At 37.9% G+C, this 16,905-nt stretch overlaps 1 protein-coding gene across 2 annotated transcripts in view; it reads right to left on the reverse strand.

Annotated features, from left to right (window-relative positions):
* Nucleotides 1-10,077: 10,077 nt before the first annotated feature.
* The window catches only part of LOC147013666 (uncharacterized), a 100,899-nt gene continuing 94,071 nt past the window's right edge, over nucleotides 10,078-16,905 (reverse strand). For both annotated transcript variants that reach the window (XM_085850779.1, XM_085850778.1), the window contains one exon: nucleotides 10,078-10,542. In XM_085850779.1, the coding sequence (XP_085706905.1) occupies nucleotides 10,529-10,542 (14 nt within the window). In that variant the 3' untranslated portion in view covers nucleotides 10,078-10,528. The remainder of the gene's footprint in view (nucleotides 10,543-16,905) is intronic.

Here is a 16,905-nt window from a genome sequence, read left to right on the forward strand (position 1 = left end):
AGTGACGAGGATGGACAGGATAAGGAATGAGTATATTAGAGGGACTGTGCAGGTAGGACGGTTCAGAGACAAAGTGAGAGAGGCGAGATTGAGATGGTTTGGACATGTGCACAGGAGGGAAGCGGAGTATATCGGGAGAAGGATGCTGAGGATGGAGCCGCCAGGCAGGAGGAGAAGAGGAAGGCCAAAGAAGAGGTTCATGGATGCGGTGAGGGCAGACATGCGGGTGGTTGGAGTGTCAATGGAAGATGTGGAGGATAGAGCGAAATGGAGACGGTTGATCCGCTGTTGCGACCCCTTCCGGGAGCAGCTGGAAGAAGAAGAAGAAGAAGAAGAAGAAGAAGATTGTATGTGCATGGCAAACATGCAATATCCAGCCGGACTTGATTGAGAGGCTCACTGTATTGCTGAGTTTTCATTCAAAATCACCAAAAGTGGGTGGAAGCACAATGTACCTTTTGCCTCTGGATATTAAGTTGTTCCATATACTGCTGCTGCCTTCTGTCTTCTTCAAATTTAAGCACATTTTTACAGTTCTCACTGAATGATGTAAAGTGAGCTCTCGTATACTCGCTATTTGAAATTTCTGGAGAGCACAGCATTACTTAGACTTGTATCATAAACCTGTGCTTCCTTGGCAGAATACCTGAGGGGTATTTGCACTCACCTTTGAGGTCACTCATGTCGATGGAGTAAAAAAAAAACTGTCATGTTCGTGTTTCACATGCAGTGCGATGTGCCAATGCGTGCACCGTCAATTGGAAGGATTTTAGTCCAGAGGACCCGTCTGCCAACACCAATTATTCATCGGTGGTAAAGATCGCATGGTGTCTTCAAAAAGAGTGTGCGAGTTATCGCTGGCAGGTTGAACAAATTACGAATTCCCTCATTATCCGATATGGTGAACACCGTGAACCATTCCCCTGTAATGATGCAATCTGGAAGTCAGTACTGCACATGGAATGACATGACAACTAACTTATACTTTATCCAATACTAGCTGGGGTAGCTGGCATTGACTGTTGCTGTTCTAAACCTGTTGGGATTTTGAAGAAATCAAATCAAATTTTGTTTTTTTTTCTATTTTTTTGTGAGGGCCTAAAAAACTTCCCTACACCCACAAAGGAATGGGGTTGGGGATCATTTCGTATTACCTTTCACATAGCTACAAAGGTTTTGGCACGACAGAGCCACTCTGGAAAAAAGAAAATCCAACATTTTTGTTGTCGAAAACATTCCCCGGCATTCATTGATGAACCTCTCAAAGTCTGATGAAGATCCGTTCAGTCACCTCTGAGCAAAATGGCGACAAACGCGCGCGCGCACACACGCACACACACGCACACACACGCACACACACACACACACACACGGCTATCTCATAGTGCGCACTATAGATTAACGGAGCCTCCGTAATCCTGACACGAGGAAGGAAATTTCCCTACAAGATGCTACAATGAGATGATGACTACATTTTGTCACTCATTGAAATGATTTAAAAGCAGTTTATTGAGTGAATGGAGTCAGAGATTATGTAATTACAACACAGGGATCATGTGGACTTATTTTGTCGGCCAAAGCAGACAAATTCAAAGTAAAAGTAATTGCAGAAGGAAATTTTTTTTTATTTGCATTTTCAACAACTCACCATTTGCTCAACATCAAGATTTCTGAAGGAAGTGAACTGCAAGGTGAACTGCTTCGACTTGAGACATCAACGATTCAAGCCATGCAAAGACGTTTCAATGCTTTTCACTGTGCGTTACAACTAAAAATGACAACAAACTTCATCAAAATCAATTCATGTACAAGGGCAGAGTTTATGCTTATGGCACAGGGTAAGATGCAGTTTGGATCCCTGTAGAATCCATGACATTTGTGCTTTACCATAGATAATACACCACATGGATGAAAACAGCCTTTGAGAAGATCTTTAATCCACAAGTGATCTGAGGCATTTTGAAGGTTAACAGTCTGATTTAAAGTAAAGAGGTCAATATACGACACTTTGAATCAGGAACCATCACCAATACGATGAATTAAAATATTCGGCATTTTCATTCTCAAATCATTATTATTCAAACAAGTACATCGTGGTTCAGAATATCATTCGAAAAGAAAGCACACAATGCAGTTCAAACTCTACGTACATATTATACAGACAAAAATTAAGGAGTGGACCATTTTTCAGGACAAAAAAAAAGAAAGGAAGAACATGATTGAATATTTTCTCACTCCTAAAAATCGAACACCAGCCCTTATTTTGGCTGTACATGTTGTTAAGACAAAGATAAAAGAGAAAATGACTTTATGTAATCATTAGAACCTTATAAAAGAAAAAAAATTGTCCAAGCAAGGCCATAATCCTGCTTTTGTTTCATTAATCTTTCCTTATAAATAGAATAACTTTGGTGGAAATGTAGGGTTGTTATGCTATCAGCTTTTAATCAGAACAAATGAAGCACTTTCGCTTACACACATCTCACTGTTACTGACCTGGTGTAATTGTACAGCAATATTTAGTGCATACCTTCAAGGGGTCAAACATAAATATAAATATAGATGTACTTTAAAAACATATATCATACAAATCACCAAAACATCACGTGATCTCAATGAAAACTGCCAGGCCAGGCAGACCATAAGTTGGTTCTTGGTTGAAGAATCACGATTTACAATTTAATTGGAAGGAATTGTAAAAATTCATTTGTTTTAATATATTCTTTACATCAATAACGTGTTTATATTGACTTGTGCAACTAAGTTAAACAGTGAATGGTTGGAATTTTGTTTCTGCAAGGAGTCTTTGTGCAATTACAACACAGTTTTTGTATTTAAATGCCACCGGTAAATGTGACTTCCGGCAATAACAAACCTTTTATTTACCTTTGTACATGTGAGTTTCATCAATGATGTGCTTTGCCTCAACATGTGACAACCTTCCATAGTACTTACCAATTATAGCTTCTTTTTTTAATCAATAGTCTTAGCCACAAAAAAAGGTTTCGTTTATTATGTGCAAAATCTCCTCTTTTCCATCATAAATTCCTCTTCTTTTCTTGTACGTTAAAGTCGCAATTATATTGTGCACACCGAGCTGTTTATTATCATGCAATGTAGCACGTGTTAGTCACACTTCGCATAATATGAACACAGCGTACGGCTCAGCCGGACAATTCACACCACTGACATAATGGACACAGTTCTTGCCCTGGATAAAATAACCATGCATTGCTCTCATACATACATTCAGTAATATCCTACTGCATATATTTCAGCAAAGGTGTACGCCCATCAATATCATTTTGGCCTGCCATGGTCTGTTGAAGCTTGCGAGGCTAAAATCCTGACGTATTAAGTGCCAACCTGACCGCTGATCACCACCTTTCTGCTACTGAACAACTATATACCTGCAAGCTGTACATTCTGGTTATCTGTAACCAATATTATAATTCCCAGGATTTCAAGCATGTGCTTATACATTCATAGTTAAGATCTGATACCATTATCTACATTCCGACATTAACGTGTGCTTAGATAGTGTGAGAACAATATTCAGCAATTCATGAAATGTGATTATAACGACTCGTACATACATGTCGTCGACCGAGAATTAACAGGGTCCAACTACACTTTTTTTAAAGTTTGAGAAAAATGAAATCAAAAATTCAAAGTGGAATTGCCGCTATCTCATAACATTTTATTTTCATATCGTGTGCTACATAACAGGTTACATAAATATAAAGGTTACATAAAATAATCTTACTTAGTTTCCTCTGTTGCCCTTCTACATGGACTTCTTCTAAATTTGAATGAAATGTCAGATAGACCCTGTTAATTCTCGGTCGACGATGTGCCAAGAATGTGTCTTGGTATTTTTCACAAACCAATCGAGTCACAAAATTGTACACAACACTTGTACCCTTATCATGGCATCACAAGCGATTGGCATGTCTGTATAAATGGGCCTTGAAAAGGCAGCGAATGAGAGCAGAAAATTCCCGTGTGAATAATGCACCCACACTCATGTGATTGTCCATTTTTCCTTTTACACTCAAGTGTTAAAATCCAAAGACGAGAGTTAAAGTGTTATTTACGTTTTAAAAAATAAAATCCAACATCTTTTTTTGATCACAGCGAAGCTGTTGAATGTAGCCTAAAAAGGTTCCCACTAACACCTACACAAAATACAAATCAAATGTTTGAGGTATCACAACATAAAAACATAAAAAAAAAAAATCCAACGTGGTTGTATATACATATTTGTGTACAACAACAAATAACTTCTGGAATGTTTACGGAGTTTTTGTCAGAGATTCCTAACAGGTTTATCAAAACAACAGCACTGTTTAATACATTTACTTTACTTTCAAAAGTTGTCACTAAATGATGCAAAGCAATACGAATCAAACAACTGGATGAATACATTGATTAAAAAAAAAAACACTGACGGGTTGGTTAGTAAAGATAATGAGAAAAGATAATGATTGTATTTATGGAAAAAATAAATAAAATAAGATTTTTAAAAAGGTTCTAAATTCAACTGAAAATTGCACTGAAAGGTTTTTATTTATTTATTACAATTACAATAAATAAGTCATTATGAGTTGTTATGTGCATTATAGGAAGAGTCAAATTATTATTAGATTTTTTCAGAGAAATGTGTTATTTTTAGCGAGTACATAAATACCTGCCATACCAGTGAGGTGTAACATTCCAGGATGTGAAAATATCTCCATGGGGAATTTCACTTCCTCAAAGCACCATTTATTTGTGGGTTTTTTGATGTCTTACCTCCCAGGGCTAATTTACAGCAATTGTTCATCACGTGACAATGGCTCAACCAAGAGCACAGAAAGTTATGAAAGCAATTCTGATTTTTCTGAGGTTTACATTGGGTTGCAGTTTGTGAATTTGTCACATTGTGTTTAGTGTTTATTCAGCACCTGAGGATGCCAAGATAGTCTCCGAGGTGTTGTCTCTACCCGGGAATTGTCATCGCAGTGTTTTGCATGCCAGGTGACGCATAAAGGTGTGTGCCGTTCCCTGGACGGACGTGAAGCCAGGTGCCCAATCCGCGAGCATTCGTTGGTGTACCTACCTTAAAAATCCCACAGTATATTTCATGGAGAGGAGGCGATTTATCACCGACATCCTGAACAAATTACGAATTCCTACCCCCATGTACAGGGGTACATCCTCACCTCAATGAATGATGCAACTATCCAGTTGAATTCATAATTGAATCGAAGTTCCACAAGCATTCACAAAAAACGACTCGGCATTCCTGAAAATCTGTTTCAACGATGACACTCACACCAAAATCAGTTTGTAACAATATGAAGTTTGAATTGTAACAATACAATACGAAGTTTTAATTGTAACAATAGCATACGAAGTTTGAATTGTAACAATACCATACGAAGTTTGAATTGTAACAATACAATACGAAGTTTGAATTGTAACAATACAATACAAAGTTTGAATTGTAACAATATAATACGAAGTTTGAATTGTAACAACACAATACGAAGTTTGAATTATAACAATACAATACAAAGTTTGAATTGTAACAATTCAATACGAAGTTTGAATTGTAACAATACAATACGAAGTTTGAATTGTAACAACACAATACGAAGTTTGAATTGTAACAACACAATACGAAGTTTGAATTTTAACAACACAATACGAAGTTTGAATTGTAACAATACCATACGAAGTTTGAATTGTAACAATACAATACGAAGTTTGAATTGTAACAATACAATACAAAGTTTGAATTGTAACAATATAATACGAAGTTTGAATTGTAACAACACAATACGAAGTTTGAATTATAACAATACAATACAAAGTTTGAATTGTAACAATTCAATACGAAGTTTGAATTGTAACAATACAATACGAAGTTTGAATTGTAACAACACAATACGAAGTTTGAATTGTAACAACACAATACGAAGTTTGAATTGTAACAACACAATACGAAGTTTGAATTGTAACAACACAATACGAAGTTTGAATTGTAACAATACCATACGAAGTTTGAATTGTAACAATACAATACGAAGTTTGAATTGTAACAATACAATACAAAGTTTGAATTGTAACAATATAATACGAAGTTTGAATTGAAACAACACAACACGAAGTTTGAATTATAACAATACAATACAAAGTTTGAATTATAACAATTCAATACGAAGTTTGAATTGTAACAATACAATACGAAGTTTGAATTGTAACAACACAATACGAAGTTTGAATTGTAACAACACAATACGAAGTTTGAATTGTAACAACACAATACGAAGTTTGAATTGTAACAACACAATACGAAGTTTGAATTGCAACAACACAATACGAAGTTTGAATTGCAACAACACAATACGAAGTTTGAATTGCAACAACACAATACGAAGTTTGAATTGTAACAACACAATACGAAGTTTGAATTGTAACAACACAATACAAAGTTTGAATTGGAACAACACAATACAGAGTTTGAATTGAAACAACACAACACAAAGTTTGAATTGTAACAATACAATACAAAGTTTGAATTGTAACAATACAATACGAAGTTTGAATTGTAACAACACAATACAAAGTTTGAATTGGAACAACACAATACAGAGTTTGAATTGAAACAACACAACACAAAGTTTGAATTGTAACAATACAATACAAAGTTTGAATTGTAACAATACAATACAAAGTTTGAATTGTAACAATGCAATACAAAGTTTGAATTGTAACAATACAATACAAAGTTTGACTTGTAACAATGCAATACAAAGTTTGAATTGTAACAATGCAATACAAAGTTTGAATTGTAACAATACAATACAAAGTTTGAATTGTAACAATACAATACAAAGTTTGAATTGTAACAATACAATACGAAGTTTGAATTGTAACAATACAATACGAAGTTTGAATTGTAACAACACAATACGAAGTTTGAATTGTAACAACACAATACGAAGTTTGAATTGTAACAACACAATACGAAGTTTGAATTTTAACAACACAATACGAAGTTTGAATTTTAACAACACAATACGAAGTTTGAATTGTAACAATACCATACGAAGTTTGAATTGTAGCAATACAATACGAAGTTTGAATTGTAACAATACAATACAAAGTTTGAATTGTAACAATATAATACAAAGTTTGAATTGTAACAACACAATACGAAGTTTGAATTATAACAATACAATACAAAGTTTGAATTGTAACAATTCAATACGAAGTTTGAATTGTATCAATACAATACGAAGTTTGAATTGTAACAACACAATACGAAGTTTGAATTGTAACAACACAATACGAAGTTTGAATTGTAACAACACAATACGAAGTTTGAATTGTAACAACACAATACGAAGTTTGAATTGTAACAATACCATACGAAGTTTGAATTGTAACAATACAATACGAAGTTTGAATTGTAACAATACAATACAAAGTTTGAATTGTAACAATATAATACGAAGTTTGAATTGTAACAACACAATACGAAGTTTGAATTGAAACAACACAACACAAAGTTTGAATTGTAACAATACAATACAAAGTTTGAATTGTAACAATACAATGCAAAGTTTGAATTGTAACAATACAATGCAAAGTTTGAATTGTAACAATACAATACAAAGTTTGAATTGTAACAATACAATACAAAGTTTGACTTGTAACAATGCAATACAAAGTTTGAATTGTAACAATGCAATACAAAGTTTGAATTGTAACAATGCAATACAAAGTTTGAATTGTAACAATACAATACAAAGTTTGACTTGTAACAATGCAATACAAAGTTTGAATTGTAACAATGCAATACAAAGTTTGAATTGTAACAATACAATACGAAGTTTGAATTGTAACAATACAATACAAAGTTTGAATTGTAACAATACAATACAAAGTTTGAATTGTAACAATACAATACAAAGTTTGAATTGTAACAACACAATGCAAAGTTTGAATTGTAACAACACAATACGAAGTTTGAATTGTAACACAATACAAAGTTTGAATTGGAACAACACAATACAGAGTTTGAATTGAAACAACACAACACAAAGTTTGAATTGTAACAATACAATACAAAGTTTGAATTGTAACAATACAACACAAAGTTTGAATTGTAACAATACAATACGAAATCTGAATTGTAACAATGCAATACAAAGTTTGAATTGTAACAATACAATACAAAGTTTGACTTGTAACAATACAATACAAAGTTTGAATTGTAACAATACAATACAAAGTTTGAATTGTAACAATACAATACAAAGTTTGAATTGTAACAATACAACACAAAGTTTGAATTGTAACAATACAATACAAAGTTTGAATTGTAACAATACAATACAAAGTTTGAATTGTAACAATACAATGCAAAGTTTGAATTGTAACAATACAATACAAAGTTTGAATTGTAACAATACAATACAAAATTAGAACTGTTACAACACAATACAAAGCTTGAATTGTAACAACACAATACAAAGTTTGAATTGTAGCAATAAAATACGAAGTTTGAATTGTAACAATACAATGCGAAGTTTGAATTGTAATAATACAATATGAAGTTTGAATTGTAATAATACAATACAAAGTTTGAATTGTAACAATACAATACAAAGTTTGAATTGTAACAACACAATGCAAAGTTTGAATTGTAACAACACAATACAAAGTTTGAATTGTAACAACACAACACAAAGTTTGAATTGTAACAACACAACACAAAGTTTGAATTGTAACAATACAATGCAAAGTTTGAATTTTAACAATACAATACAAAATCTGAATTGTAACAATGCAATACATAGTTTGAATTGTAACAATACAATACGAAGTTTGAATTGTAACAACACAATACGAAGTTTGAATTGTAACAATGCAAAATCTGAATTGTAACAATACAACACAAAGTTTGAATTGTAACAATACAATACAAAGTTTGAATTGTAACAACACAATTCGAAGTTTGAATTGCAACAACACAATACGAAGTTTGAATTGCAACAACACAATACGAAGTTTGAATTGCAATAACACAATACGAAGTTTGAATTGTAACAATACAATGCGAAGTTTGAATTGTAACAATACAATGCGAAGTTTGAATTGTAACAACACAATGCGAAGTTTGAATTGTAACAACACAATGCAAAGTTTGAATTGTAACAACACAATACAAAGTTTGAATTGTAACAACACAACACAAAGTTTGAATTGTAACAACACAACACAACACAAAGTCTGAATTGTTACAATACAATACAAAATCTGAATTGTAACAATGCAATACAAAGTTTGAATTTTAACAATACAATACAAAATCTGAATTGTAACAATGCAATACAAAGTTTGAATTGTAACAATACAATACAAAGTTTGAATTGTAACAATACAATACAAAGTTTGAATTGTAACAATACAATACAAAGTTTGAATTGTAACAATACAATACAAAGTTTGAATTGTAACAATACAATGCAGAGTTTAAATTGTAACAACACAATACAAAATTTGAACTGTAACAACACAATACAAAATTTGAACTGTAACAACACAATACAAAGCTTGAATTGTAACAATACAATACAAAGCTTGAATTGTAACAATACAATGTGAAGTTTGAATTGTAGCAATACAATACAAAGTTTGAATTGTAACAATACAATACAAAGTTTGAATTGCAACAATGCAATACAAAGTTTGAATTGTAACAACACAATACAAAGTTTGAATTGTAACAATGCAATACAACGTTTGAATTGTAACAACACAATACAAAAGTTTGAATTGTAACAATGCAATACAACGTTTGAATTTGTAACAATGCAATACAACGTTTGAATTTGTAACAATGCAATACAACGTTTGAATTTGTAACAATGCAATACAACATTTGAATTTGTAACAATGCAATACAACGTTTGAATTTGTAACAATACAATACAAAGTTTGAATTGTAACAATAAAATACAAAGTTTGAATTGTAACAATGCAATATGAAGTTTGAATTGTAACAATATAAAGTTTGAAATGAAACAATATAAATTTTAATTGTAACAATAGAAAGTTTCAATAAACTTTGCTTTCTGCTCAATCTTAAAAAAGTTAAAATGCAAACACTTTCAAATAACAATAATGGATATTTCCTTCATTTAAAGTGTACATTGCAAAATGGATATTCTACTTTGGATCCATTAATATTTCAGAAGTGATCTACAGCTCACAGTAAACTTGAATAATAATAACAACAACAATAGTTGTACAACAATTACATTAAAAAAATATTTTATCGCCATAAAGGTTTCCTGAATTCTGATAAAATGAATGATACTCAAACGTGCTTAATTAAACAAACAAATGAAGATAAAAAAAAACTTTCAGTTTGATGTTTTAAATCTTTTTTTGGGATAATTTGTTTGTGGAAGACAGCTCTTCCATGCTTCTTTATTCTTCTCTGACAACTCTTCCACACAATCCTTTGTCTTTACTGATCACAACCTGAAAGTACACCAAGATTTGGTTGTTAAAGCGTTATATTAAACAAGTGATGGGTGTGTGTGTGTGCGTGCGTGCGTGCGTGCGTGCGTGCGTGCGTGCGTGCGTGTGTTATTTTCAATGAAATAATTCCAGCAAATGTGAATGAAATGGAGTGAGTTCGGAGAACAAAAGCAGTTTAGGTTTTTGGATTATTATAACAAACTACGAGTTGTTTAAAACATCCTTCAATCACCACATAACATCAACAACAGCTGAACATGTGAAGAACACCAAAACAAACACAGACACCTGTTCTGTTCACGTCTCACTAATATTGCACAGCTTTTGCAATTGTTTGAGAAATTGATGTGAAAAGTCATGTAATAGGATATGCACGCTCTTCTGTGAGTTTAGAATATGTTTGAAAAACACGAAGGTATTAAACCGAAGCAACGTAAGCTTTTTACAATTCATATTGGCATGTGTTACTCGTCACTCAAAGCAGTTCACTAATATTCCCTGCTCTGGTTTCATTTCATTTCATATGCAGCTTTTTGCTTCTGGTTGCATCATTGCTGGGAGCACGGCCATGCTGCTGATGCAGTGCCCCCCTGTGAGTTAGAGCAGGAATTTGTCTTTTGTTCAGGGTGCCGGCGATAACCCACCGACTATGCGCAAAGGACTCTGTGGAATCTTTAACATCCACAAACTGATGCTAACAGATGGGTTTCATGTCCATACATTGATGAACCACACTGCCTGTGGAACACCTGGATAGCAGTTTATAGCTGGGTCGAGATTTGAACCCAGGCAAGACAGCTCAGAGGTGAGTGTGTGTACCTCTCGAGTCGAGACAACCCTGCCAGCTCCCTTTGCTTGTGTGCAAGAGATTGTTCTTAATGATACCACTATGGGGTTTACCCTTCCACACCCTATTTGTAAGAAAAAAATGAAATACAGCACACTTATTAATAAACCTCAGGCTATTTTGAGTTTTAAAAATCTCCAAATATATGCCTTTGGCATTGTCGAATGTTCTTTCTTAAACCATGTGCAATTTTATCCTCAAGATGAAGAGCTTTCTTCCTCACAGATTTCCGTAAACCACCGCAAGATAAAGCTTGCTGTTCGGCTGAATTCGTGTTCTGCATGATCGTCACAGTGGAATCAAGACAAAGGTCATCCTTCGCTTCCTCAGCAAATGTTCTATCATTTGTTGGAATATTGCTGAAACAGTCTCGCAAATCAGGAAGATCTTCCGTGTGGGTCTGATTTTGAAGTGCATGCTTCTGTCAGGTCAGGTCAGGTCAGGTCAGATCTGTGACCTGCTCCAGGTACCATGTAAACCTGTACGAACCTGTTACATGGTCGGGTTGTCGGCGACTAAGCCATCTCCCCCACCAGGTTTTCTGGTGAGGAGGGTGTTTGGATATGGACACCCAGCAGGATTAAAAACAAAACCTGTCAAAGGGTGGAGGAGCTCCTTGTGAGCCAACGGCCATTACATATCTAGTGCCCAACTGTGTCTGCAGACGTCCTCCTGCAGTTGGGTTACTTTTTTATTAGGAGGTTGGTGGCAGGATTTGCACTCCGGCCACTGTAAAACCCTTCATTCCGCAAAACACAAAAACGCAAAAAAAAATCTGAAAACCCACTCCGTGGGAGTACCTCCTGTGCAGCTTCCCTTCGCAGGGCAGCTCACCGGATGACGGGATTGGGGCAAAGCCTTCGGGACCCCCAATCTTTGATGAAAGGAGGGAAACCACGGGGTAACCTCCTTGGGTCAGATTACGGGAGAGTGTGTCGGAGTGGTGCTGAGGTGTCGTCCACCAGACGGTGGTCTCCTTGGGTTAACCTGAGGCGGTCCCTTCGGATGGGTGCCTGGAATGTCCTATCCCAAAGAGAGGATGATCACCTGTCTGTTATCATCTGAGCTCAAGCGTTTGGACATCGGGATTGCAGCACTCTCTGAGGTTCGGAGACTGGATTGCGGCGAGATCATGGTGGGTGGTTACACCTACTATTGGTCTGGTCTCTCTGATGGTTACCATACTCAAGTAGTTGCTGTAGCTGTGTCCAATAAGTTGACTCCAATGATAATTGAGGTAACACCGGTCAAGGAGCGTATTATGAGACTAAGGATTCGTCACTCCTTGGGAGTCATTTCCCTGGTCTCTGTCTATGTTCCGACTGAGGCGAGTGACCTCACCGTGAAGGACACATTCTACGCCACGCTCGAGTCTGTGGTTGATCAGTGCCCCAGACGAGATACACTTCTAGTCTTGGGGGATTTCAATGCATCGACTGGAACTGATAGGGATGGTTATGAGGTGTGTGTTGGTCCCCATGGGTCAGGAACTATGAACCAGAATAGCACTAAGCTCCTTGACTTTGCAAGAAGTCATGGACTTAGGGTGGCTGGATCATGGTTTCAGCGCCCACAAGCTCATCGCTGGACTTGGTATTCCAACGCTGGTGGTGTGGCAAAGGAGATTGACCATGTCCTCTTTGACGGTCGCTGGAGGATGATCCAGAACTGCAGGGTCTCCCAGAGTGCTCAGTTCCTCAATACTGACCACCGGCTTGTTGTAACAACTCTAAAGCTGCACCTTAAATCCTGGAGAATGGTACCATCCCAGCCTAGGCTGGATGTTGGCAAGCTCAAGGATGAGAGGGTTGCGGAGGAGTTTGCGAACAGACTGAGTGGACATTTGGGGTGTCTGGGCGCTTTGGGGGGGGGGGTCCTGAAGAGTTGTGGATTACCTTCAAGACCACCGTTCTTGATGTTGCCGGTGGATGTCTTGGAGCTCACCGCAGGGCAAAGAAGAATTTTGTCTCTCAAGGGACACTGGATACCATTGACCAGAGTCGCAGGGCCAGGCTGAATGGCAGAGCTAAACTGTTCAGGTAGCTGAGGCGTAAAACTGTACGTGCAGTGAGGGTGGACAAGGAGGCCTATGTGCGAGGAATCTGAGGGGGTAGAGCATCACCTGTGGACAGGTGATTCTCGTCCCGCTTTCAGGGGAATTCGCGCATTGCGTTCATCCAAGCCCATCCCTCGGAGCACTGCAGTTAGAGCAGAGAGTGGTAGGCTCTTGACAGAGGAATCTGAAGTGAAGGCCCGCTGGGCCGGTTACCTTGAGCGGTTGTACCAGGCTGATCCACCAGCTGTCGAGTTGGACGTCAAGGGTGTTACAATCCCTGTTGCTGACCCTCCAATCAATTGTGGTCCATCTTCACTTGTGGAAACACGGGCTGCGGTGAACCGGTTGAAACAGGGTAAAGCTCCAGGGATCTGTGGCATCCATGCTGAACTTCTCAAGGCTGGTGGAAATGCTGCACTCGTGTCGTTGCATGCAGTTTTGTGCTCTGCCTGAAACACAGGCATCATCCCAACTGATTGGAAGAGGGGTCTTGTTGTCCCTCTCTGGAAAGGGAAGGGTGATCGCCAAGACTGCAACAACTACCGAGGGGTGACGCTGCTCTCAGTGCCGGGCAAGGTCTTTGCTCAGATAATTCTCGATAGGGTTCGCCACCATCTGCTTGAGCACCAGCATCCAGAGCAGTCAGGCTTTACACCAAAGAGGTCAATGATTGACCGTATCCTTGCTCTTCGTGTCCTCACCGAACGCAGACGAGAGTTTCGGCAGGGGCTGCTTGCAGCCTATGTTGATCTCTGTAAAGCGTTCGATTCAGTGAATTGGGATGCCCTCTGGAGGATTTTTGGTCTTTGTGGGGCGCCACCAAAACTGATCGATCTGATGTCTGAACTCTACTCTGGTACTGAGAGTGCTGTGAAGTGTGGTGGTACCATCTCTGACTTATTTCCAGTTGTTACTGGAGTTCTTCAGGGGTGTGTAATGGCCCCCACACTTTTCAGCACTTGTATGGACTGGATTTTAGGGAGGATGTCGGAAAGATCAAGCTGCGGTGCATCGTTTGGGAATGTCAAGATCTCGGACCTTGATTTCGCAGATGATGCAGTCATCTTTGCGGAGACTTTAGATATCCTTTTGGGGGCCCTCGAGGTGCTGAATGAGGAGTCGGAGCTGCTGGGATTATGGGTTTCTTGGATCAAAACTAAGATCCAGGCTTTCAATGACATCTTGGATGCTGCTGTCCTGTCTGTGCCTGTTTGTGGTGAGGATGTTGGGGTTGTGGAGAGATTCACTTACCTTGGCAGTGATATTCATGTCTCTGCTGGCTGTGAGTCAGAGGTCAATAGACGTCTGGGTCAGGCCTGGGGAGTCATGGATTCACTGGATCATGGGGTGTGGCGCTGCCGGTACCTGTGCGGGAGGACAAAAGTCAGAGTGTTCAGGTCCTTGGTGCTTCCAGTCTTGCTCTATGGATGCGAGACTTGGACTCTGACCAAGGATCTGAGATGGAGACTTAATTCCTTTGGTACCAGGTCTTTTTGGAGAATCCTTGGCTATCGCTGGTCGGATTTTGTGTCCAACGAGCGGTTGCTTCGAGAGACTCGGATGAGATTTGTTGCCTGCATGGTCCGTGAGCGTCAGTTGCGGCTGTATGGACATGTGGCTCGTTTTCCTGACGCTGATCCTGCTCACCAGATTCTCTCAGCGAGGGAGTCTTGTGAGTGGAGGAGGCTAATGGGCCGACCACGTGGCTCGTGGTTGCAGCAGGTTGACCATCATCTCAAGGAGATGGGGATGGGCCTGGCATCTGCCTAGAGGGTTGCTAGACGGAGGCCCTTGGAGTACCGGCGGAAATTGGACGCAGCGACGCGCTGTTCTGGCACATGCTCCCATACCTGACCCTGATGCTTCTGTGGTGATTCTGAAGTGATTCCACAAATGTTTTCTTCTCCAATGCTGTAAGCTGATAATGTCATTAAAGGAAAATGATCAGTTAGTTTGCAAGTCATACTCAAGTGGAAACATTCATAAAACAAGGTGTACCTCGTTTTTGTAGACAGACTATAATAATTAAAGTAAAAGCTTTACGGTTTACACCATATATTAGCGACTAAAAGAGCTATTTATATTCTTTATACTTAAAAAAAAGTAAAAGTAGGCCATGACGTTTTGGGCAGCATGCTCCGGCCATCGACATGAGGAGGTAAACTGGAACGAATGGATGCAGAGTTTATGAGAGCTCCACATCCACCATTGGCTGGTCGTTGGGCGTTTCTGATTGGCCGGTGTGATTTTGCTCATCATGGTTCATTATCCCCAGTGTATTGATTACTGTGATTGTTGGTGTCAGCTTGTTAATGAGGGAGAGCCAGATATCACTAATGGGTAGCCCGTTTTCTTGGGAGACCGTGTGATGTAAATGTATCTCCATCGATTCTCTGATTCTCCTTGTGTGCCAGCGACTGATGGATGTGAGAAGTTTGCTTTCTCACCATAGTATGTGACGATTATTATTCTGTGCATGATGAACTATAACTGATTTTTTGGTTCACCTCGTCTATTATGTGCTTGATGTTCTTTCAGTCTGGTGGTGAAAGTCCTTCCACTAAAACCAATGTAAACTTTACTGCATTCACAAGGAATGTGGTAAATGCCTGGATGGTGGTTAGGAGATCTTCTGTCCTTATGCGTGGAAATAGATTCAAGCTTGTGTGTTGAGCAATGGCGTACTGCTTTTTGGCAACGTTGAATGTGGTGCGATGTACCTTCAAAGAAAGGAACACCTTCCTGGAGTCAAACATGGAGGAGGTTCAGTGATGTTTTGGGGTTGCTCTGCTGCCTCTGGCACCAAGTACCTTGAATGTGTGCATGGCATCATGAAATCAGGAGATTACCGAGGAGGCATTTTGGAGCGCAATGTTCAACCCAGTGTCAGAAAGCTGGGTTCTCAGTCGAAGATCATGGATCTTCCAGCAGGACAATGACCTCAAACACACTTCAAAAAGCACCCAGGAATGGTTCAAGACAAAACACTGGACTGTTCTGAAGTGGTCAGCAATGAGTTCAGATCTAAATTCCATTGAACACCTGTGGGGAGATCTGAAAACAGCAGTTGGGAGAAGGTACCCTTCAAATCCGGGAGAACTGGAGCAGTTTGTACAAGAAGAGTGGGACAAACTGCCAGCAGAGAGGAGTAGGAAGCTCATTCATGGATATAGGAAGTGCTTGACTCGTTATTTTGTCCAAAGACTGTGATACCAAATATTATGTCGAGGGTGTCAATAATTTTATCAATGCCATTTCTTTATATTTTCTGATTTTAAAGGATTTACTAAGTTCTGAATCAAAAACAAACGTTCTCTAATGTTAACAGTGAAATAAAGAATTGTAGAGACCAAATACTTTTGTCAATTTCAACTTATTTTTAGAGAAAATTGTGAGTCATTTGAAAAAAGTGCAAGGGTGCCAATATTTTTGTCCTCGACTGAATCTGTCAAAGTTCATC

The sequence above is a fragment of the Eptatretus burgeri genome, chromosome 13 (genome assembly GCF_056783735.1).
Source record: "Eptatretus burgeri isolate ZD-2024b chromosome 13, Ebu_testis_v1, whole genome shotgun sequence".
In the NCBI taxonomy this organism is placed as follows: Eukaryota; Metazoa; Chordata; class Myxini; order Myxiniformes; family Myxinidae; genus Eptatretus; species Eptatretus burgeri.